Source organism: Sinocyclocheilus rhinocerous, unplaced genomic scaffold, assembly GCF_001515625.1.
Source record: "Sinocyclocheilus rhinocerous isolate Xijiao unplaced genomic scaffold, SAMN03320098_v1.1 scaffold792, whole genome shotgun sequence".
Classification (NCBI taxonomy): Eukaryota; Metazoa; Chordata; class Actinopteri; order Cypriniformes; family Cyprinidae; genus Sinocyclocheilus; species Sinocyclocheilus rhinocerous.
The window spans coordinates 752,001-760,316 of record NW_015626872.1 but is presented as its reverse complement, the minus strand read 5'-3'; the positions used below and the strand labels follow the sequence as shown (position 1 = coordinate 760,316).

Sequence of the window (8,316 nt, the reverse complement as noted above, 5' to 3'; positions counted from 1 at the left end):
TCGGTCCTGGAGGGCCGGTGTCCTGCAGAGTTTAGCTCCAACCCTAATTAAACACACCTGAACCAGCTAATCAAGCTCTTTACTAGGCATAGAAACTTCCAGTCAGGTGTGTTGAGGCAAGTTGGAGCTAAACTCTGCAGGACACCGGCCCTCCAGGACCGAGTTTGGACAGCCCTGCTTTAGACGGTTCATAATTGAATGGATAAATTGATAAGTGATTTAATCTTATGATTTGAATGAGATTAAATATACAGAATCGAAAGAGATGATAAGGAATTCAAGTAACTTGACCTCATGGATCATGTTCTTCCATCCTAAACAGAACAACACGGCGTCCCACAGTAAAGCCACTTCTTTTATCCCAAACAGTTGCATGCGCTTAGCTGATCTAGAATTCAATTCTTGTTCTTTTCACAGACACATATAGACCTTTGCACTCTACAGAATGATTAACAATTAAAAACAAAATAATTCTCTTGATTTTTCATTTATATTTGTGAAATAACAATCCTTACATAGCCTAATTTGAAATGTGTTGAGATTATTATGGATGATCAAATAGGCTATAAAATAAACTGTTCCAGGACTTTTGCATGCTATACGGTTAAAGAACCAAGATCAATAGCACAAACAAAGGCACTCAGCAATCTAATTTGTGTCTCATTAGAACTGATCTAGAAAACAGACCTTCAGGATCGATTTGGAAATGACTTCATAATACAGCAGAGGGAAAATCTAAAGCAGCGGGCAGCTTTCACAAAAAGACGTTTTCTACTGAATGAGTGTGGTGGCTCTCAGAAAATGGGAATATTTCTAATGCAATTTCAATGGTTAGATTTTTACAAATGCCTTGTGTCACATTTTATTCTCTAGGATTGAGGAAAGCCGTTCATTCGTCGCAGGTCTGGTTCCAGAATACATTTTACGCATACTATGTCAGCAGCACATTAATAACAAACTAAAACTCACAGTATCACCTTCAGACAACAGCACAACATCAAACCAAACATTATGCAACAGTTATATAATCTCAACGCATCACCTCCAAACAAAGCTCCCACGGCTGTCAGAGTCTGTTAATGACGTCGATGATGACCGGCTTCAGCAGTACTCCTCTCCTTGTGGAGACGGCAGGTCGTTGAGGTCCAGGAAGACTGAATTGGCGGAGAGCTTGCGTCCAGAACTGGACAAGTCCAGAAACTCCTCGGCCGAGCTGGGGACGGAGCTGATGTACATGTCCCACACCTGGTCTGGAGAGTCCAGGTCCAGCAGCTTCTGCTTGATCTTCAGGTTCTTCGCAATGTTCCTTCGCTTGTGTTTGAACTCCAGAATAGTCTTGGTGTATCTGTTGATGGTGGTGACGGAGGAGGCCATGCAGGCGGTGAAGGAGCTCCAAGCCAAGCTGGAGAGAGTTTCAAATCAACATCTGTCTTATAACTAGGTATTAACAAGGGCAGAATCATTAAGGACAGATTATGGACCTGCGAGACCCCAAAAAACATTCACAAGTTGTTGTATATATACATATATATATGTTTAGTGCCGTCAAACAATTAATCGTGATTAATCGCATCCAAAATAAAAGTTGTTGTTTACTCAATATATGTGTGTGCTGTGTATATTTATTACGTATATATAAATACAAACACATGCATGTATATATTTAAGAAAAATATGTTATGTTTATATATTAAATATATTTATATATATTATAAAATATAAGAATATAAATATATAAATGTATATGTATGCAAATGTTTCCAAAATATATGCTGTATGTGAGTGTATCTATATATACATAATAAATATACACAATACACACGCATATATTATGTAAACAAAAACTTATTTTGGATGCGATTAATCGCGATTATATGATGATTATATATATATAAGTGGTGTGTGGTGGTGTTCTGAAATGAGGAGGCAAAGTCCTCAAAGGTTTTTTTTTAATCAAATATAAATTCATGTCCCATTCACACTTTCTTGGTTAAATAAACATTACTTACACTATCAGAAAAAGAAATCAAAAACAACTATTTTTACATGAACAATTATTTATTAAAGCCAAGTATGAATCTCATCAAGTTACATTTATTCCAAAATAATAACTCAAGGCAATAACAATTTAGCAATTTGAAACAATTTTAAATTGTTTAAATTTAGCACAAACATTTTATTTGTGAACTTATGTTCAGCTATTCTTTTTAATAGTTAACTTTGAACTATTTTTGAATTTTTCAGATCATCAGTCATCAAAGCTCAGTAAATATTGAATACTTGAAATTTGCACCAAGCTGGTTACTCACTAAAAACTCCCACAGATCATGTTTTCATGCCATGTTATGCATTATTTTGACATAACAAAGTGGTTATATCTGTGTGTGTGACTTGTTTACTTACTTTTTTTCAATTAGTCTTCTTATTGATTGTCTTATTCTTATTAAATCTTATTAATTAATTTATATTGTTCATTCAGAGTGATTCACGAATGTGGAACGTGCACAAACACAATAGGTGGGATTTATCGCATGAACCAATTTTACCAAGCATTGTGTACATTTTTCTATTCTATTCTATTCTATTATAATTTTGAGCTCACATTCAAGCATTGTTAATATTGGTTTTGCATTTGCAGCGCATTGTTTCCAGAGCAGTTAAAACCCCCAAGACATGCATCCCTGGGCTTCATTCTAATGCTTATTAAACCTAGACAACAGAAAGCATGACATGAGTGAACGTACATGTAAGACCAGCTGTAGTCCCAGTTCTGTGGCTTCCAGTCCTCCGGGCCCAGACTGACGGTCAGCTGGAACGCTGTAGTGAACATCATGTGTGCTACCATACCGAGAAGACCTGTGAACCAGAGCAGAGACAAACACTGTTACAGACCGATCCCTCTGTCACCAGCAGGAGGTAGTGATGAACCACGGCACAGATGAACACCAGCAGCATCTCACACACTCATATACCACTGCACCTCAAACAGTGACCACAGAATCCTGCGGTTCCACATGCTCAACTACATCTAACGCTGATCTGATGGACATTTTCTAATTCACGTATCATTAGTCAATGCAGTTTGTATGAGCTTATATTAACTACACTACATAACCAAAAGTGTCCAGGTATAATTTTAGTATAAGGACTGCGGCTCTCTAGGACCGAACTTGCCTACCCCTGCATTAAATGTAAGATGATGTTGATGATGATGATTATTAATAAATATATAAAGGTATGATATTATCAGTTTGATAATATAATATAATATAATAACGTAACAGGCGTGACAATGGAGTTGGATCCAAATGCAAGGCTTTAATAAAGAGCGTAGTCAGACAGGCGTTGTAAAACTACAGCTAACAACAATATCCAAGGCAAGGCAAAAAAGAATAATCCAACAACAGGCAAAGATCAGGGCAGGCAGCAAACAATCAAAAGTCAATAATAGAAAAACAAACAAACAAACAAACAAACCATAATAGAAAATCCTAACAAATAAAAATATTAAACAATTCAACAAAAAAGATTGTGTAAAAGCTTGCTTTCAGAGAATATATCATGAGGCGTTGACAAGGTATAAATAGCGGTATTGTCATGAAAATGAATGCCTAGTTCTATTAGAAATGTTGGTCTAAGCAGATTGCATAGCTGTATACTTCATTTTTTTGCACCTGTTAGTATTGTGTGTTGCTGAAATAGCCAAACCTGTTCATTAAAAAGGGGGTGCTTTGACACTGATTACAATGCTTCCATGGTTCCCTGTGTGTGTGTATAAGTTGGGGAAAGATCCCCCAGAACAATGTGCATTTAAATTTAAAGTGTAACATATTTAGATGTTTATCATGTGCAGGATGATGATGCATCAGCCAACGTGTTATTAGGAAATAAATAGAAACAGTTCCTAATTTAGTTGTTAAAGCACAACATGGAAAATTATAATTTATTCTATGACTTATACACAGGCTTATGAATATTTACATTTTTAATTGTCCATAATGTAGTTGAGGATATGTCATAATAGCCACACTATGAATGCAAAGTGAAATGATTTCACTCAATTAGCCTTTAGGTTTAAATGAATAATAAAGGCTGTACCTCTGTTGCATTGGATTATTGAATAACCCTGTAAATAAAAAATAATAACACTAGTAACAACATGCCACTCTGGGCCTTCAGTGCCAATTATTTCAAAACAAAAACTGTAACTTTTACTCCACAAGTCCAAAAACATTAATGTGTCCACAAATTTGTCATTAACAAACAGACACAAAAATTTTGATATTCAACATGATGACACGATGTTAGATTGACTAACTGACTGACTGACTAAATGTAATAAATTAGATGCAGTTGAAATGACAAAATTAAAAAACAAAATTATAGCATAGCCATTTATCTACTTTATATACAGTATATGTTATTTATGTATAATATGTATTTCATCTCAATGCATTGACTGTGTTGTCCAATAATTAGAAGATTCTCATCTTGTATATATGGATGTTTACAGTTGAATAATCTTGTCTGAATGCAGTTTTCACTCAATATCAATCAGAGGACATGCTAGGAAATCTTTGAGTGAATGAATGAATGAGTGTGTGTTAGCAGCAGCAGCGCAGGTCAGGCTTTCCTGCTTAATGGTGTCATTATGTGGAAGTGAAAGCAGTCTAAATGCTCTGGCCTGATGGCAAACTGGACATAATCAACAGCGTCAGACCTGCAGTCCGGACAATCAAAGTCACCTCACCAGAAATAGCAAGGACAGAGGTAAATTACACATTATTTACAGCTCACTAAGTCTGCATACTGAGCCGCCGCAAATCCACTCAATAAAGCCAAATCACAGAATCGAGTGGAAAAACAACAAAAACAACCTGAAAGAGACGGTCTGAGCTTTCAGACACCCTATAAAAAGCGGTTTGTGTCTCTTATAGTATCATGTCCATCTAAATCCTCACACGCGTGTCTGACCGATAACCCTCACGTCTCCATGACAACCGCAGCGATCGGTCTGTATGCAGACATCTTCACGAACACACACTAGTGAATAATAACAATAAAAAGCGCTTGTTAACTGCATTCATTCATGAATCAGCAGAATCCCCGGACAGTGCAGCCCACGTTCACTTCAATAACCCATCAGAATTATGATTAGTTATTTTTATTGCCTCATTTTTTCAGCAAACTGCCAGCACAAATGGGGTATAGGATGTGATTGATTCCTTCAAGCCGACTACATAATGGATTAATACTGTAAAAACACAAAATAGATTCTCAAGAGTCTCTCCAATGACCCTCTACTGTCAAATCTCATCTGCACTTCCAGATATTCAAACCTGCCACATCGCATTTGGGTACGAGGCATTTAGAAACCAATAAGCTTAAAGTCTTTTTCATACTAGACTATTATATGGCTTTAGAAGACTTACAATATAGCTCGAAGGACATTTTATGATACTTTTATGTTTTTTTTCTTTTTTCCCCTTAATGAAACTGATTTAGGTTTGGAACGAATTCAATTATTATTGTTGATGATTATTATTATTACTATTATTAATATTACTGTCTTATCTATAATATAATATAATATAATATAATATAATATATAACATTTTTAATCTGATATTATATTGAAAGGCAAGGCAAGGCAAGGAAACACGGTTAGAAAACACAGGAGACAATAGGCGCATTTCTATTACCCTTCAAATTGCGCAAATTTAAATTTCCAATTGAAAATACGCCAAATGGAAATGCGTCAATTTCGCAAAAACGCCCATATATCGCAAAAAAGTTTTTATGCTCGCATGAGGTGGTTTTTCAGGCAATGCGAAAAAGGAATAATTCGCAAAACTGCAATGGAAACGTTTTTTTTTGCATTTAAAGGTCATCGAAAAAATCGCATTTTTATCAAATACTACATCTGGATCATATTCAGTACAATGATCAAAGCAAAGATGCAGTAGCACTTTGTCCATCCAGCGTAGTCCATCAGCACTCCCAAAGTTTGCACAGTCCTTTTCCACTTCCTGGATCGACAGTTCACTCTGTAACATTAGGCAGTTTTCATTTATATGCTGTTTATTGTTGATGATTGCATTTTTTTCATATGCATATGCATACATTCGAGATCGCTTGTTTCTGCATCTTCCTCACCTTTGATCTGCACATTCTAGACTCATTCACGAGGTGCGTAATAGCGCCCCTGAGCATATAACAGCGAGAATGCGGAAATCCGGAAAATTCCATGTTTGGCAGGGAAGCATTGCCTCATAAATAACGGAAAATTCCGTGTTTGGCAGGGAAAGAGTTAAAGCACAAATGAAAATACGAGCATGCGTGTCAGATCCGCGTCACGTTCAGCGTAGTCCATCAGCACTCCCAAAGTTTGCACAGTCCTTTTCCACTTCCTGGATCGACAGTTCACTCTGTAACATTAGGCAGTTTTCATTTATATGCTGTTTATTGTTGATGATTGCATTTTTTTCATATGCATATGCATACATTCGAGATCGCTTGTTTCTGCATCTTCCTCACCTTTGATCTGCACATTCTAGACTCATTCACGAGGTGCGTAATAGCGCCCCTGAGCATATAACAGCGAGAATGCGGAAATCCGGAAAATTCCATGTTTGGCAGGGAAGCATTGCCTCATAAATAACGGAAAATTCCGTGTTTGGCAGGGAAAGAGTTAAAGCACAAATGAAAATACGAGCATGCGTGTCAGATCCGCGTCACGTTCAGCAGCGGCAGCTCTTAAAGTAATAGCAGCCAAATAACCCAATAACCCAGCTGCTGTGATGTCTGTTAATCAAAGAAGAAAAGAAAAAGAGGAAATCAATAACTTTTGTAGCTTTAAGGATTCATCTACATTTAATTTAGAATTTAGTGTTTGATAACTTTATTAAATTTCTGTATATTTCCTACTTGTTGAAGGGCACAGGTAACTAAATATGACATTTATTATAATGGGTTTATGGGAAGATTGTTTTAAGTTCACTTAAATTAGAAGTTGTTATTTTTTTAAGTCTAATAAAATTGTTAAAATTGATAGCTCTCAATTATACTGTAATGTTGAATGGCTAAAGTTAAAGGATAAATATTAGGATTATTAATTTCCTAGAGACATCAGTAGTATTGGTATCAGTGATACTCGCCTTCAGTCATAAAATAGACACCATTAAACAAATATTAAAAATATACTGTCTTTATGTTGTTTCTACATTAATTTGAAGATTGAATGTGAAATTATTGCAATATAAAAGTATATTTAAAAACTTTATTATTAGGTGGGATTAAATTATAATTTTCGCTTGGCATATCCCTTTACTTCAGGAACATACAAAATGTTTATTGCTATTGTGTAAGGTTATATTTGGTGTTTTCGATTGGTCTAAAGACTTTAATCTACAACAGCACTAAAATACGAGTTCAATCAAGTAAAGGTAATGGGTTATTAGAGTCACAAAACATAATTATCTATGTGACAAAGTGCATTAAACCTAAAACTTTTCAATATACATCATGTACTTCATGCTTCACTGCATCTAAACGTCTGGTGTGTTAAGAATGCAGTCGACTGTTCTCTTCTGTTGATTGTGTCAAATGAAGAAAGAAGCTAATTGAGGTTGCAGCCCCTTCCCATGATGCACAGCGTTCATGAGCCCGCTCTCTCATGAAGCTCAAGAAAGAGATGACAGTGGGCCGTAAGTTCATCCCTCAGCCTTTATGCAATAATAAAACTGTAACGTGACACAAAAGGTCTCTCAGCAATCTTACTCTGTGTTTGACACACATTTAGGCCGGTCAAAGCCTCATTTAAATACAGAAGTGCATTTTTTATGATATGGGAGGTATTAATTTTAATACCAATAAATGTGATGTGCAAACATTCAATAGTAATCCTGAAGTGTGTAGAAGGTAATATTAATTAATAGGAATTTTTACAAAGGAAGATATTATTAATTTGTTATTATTACACTTTGACATAATATAATATAATATAATATAATATAATATAATTTAGCCTCCTGAGACCCTGCATCCTCATATGAGGACATTATATTTTAGTGAATTTCTCTGAGACTATACATGCCACAGTTTTAAGTCTGGATGTCCTGTAAAGAGCACATTCAGGGCATATTTGCATGTTTCACCATGACCACGCCCTCTCCCAGGTCTTCATTAATTTAGTGATCAAATGTAACACTCTTATGGAAATATGATAATATTTTGTAATTATCATTTAAATCTGACTCATTTTTAAACTGTTTGTCACAAATCAACATCTCAGGAAAATGTTATGGGGTTTTAAAT

General features: G+C 35.5%; 1 protein-coding gene across 1 annotated transcript in view; it reads right to left on the bottom strand.

Annotated features, from left to right (window-relative positions):
• Positions 1–292: 292 nt before the first annotated feature.
• Positions 293–8,316, bottom strand: part of gsg1l2b (gsg1-like 2b) — a 19,060-nt gene continuing 11,036 nt past the window's right edge. The window contains exons 4-5 of the mRNA XM_016528114.1: positions 2,745–2,856; positions 293–1,402 (exon numbers count right to left, since the gene is read on the bottom strand). Coding sequence (XP_016383600.1) covers positions 1,102–1,402; positions 2,745–2,856 — 413 coding nt within the window. The 3' untranslated portion in view covers positions 293–1,101. The remainder of the gene's footprint in view (positions 1,403–2,744; positions 2,857–8,316) is intronic.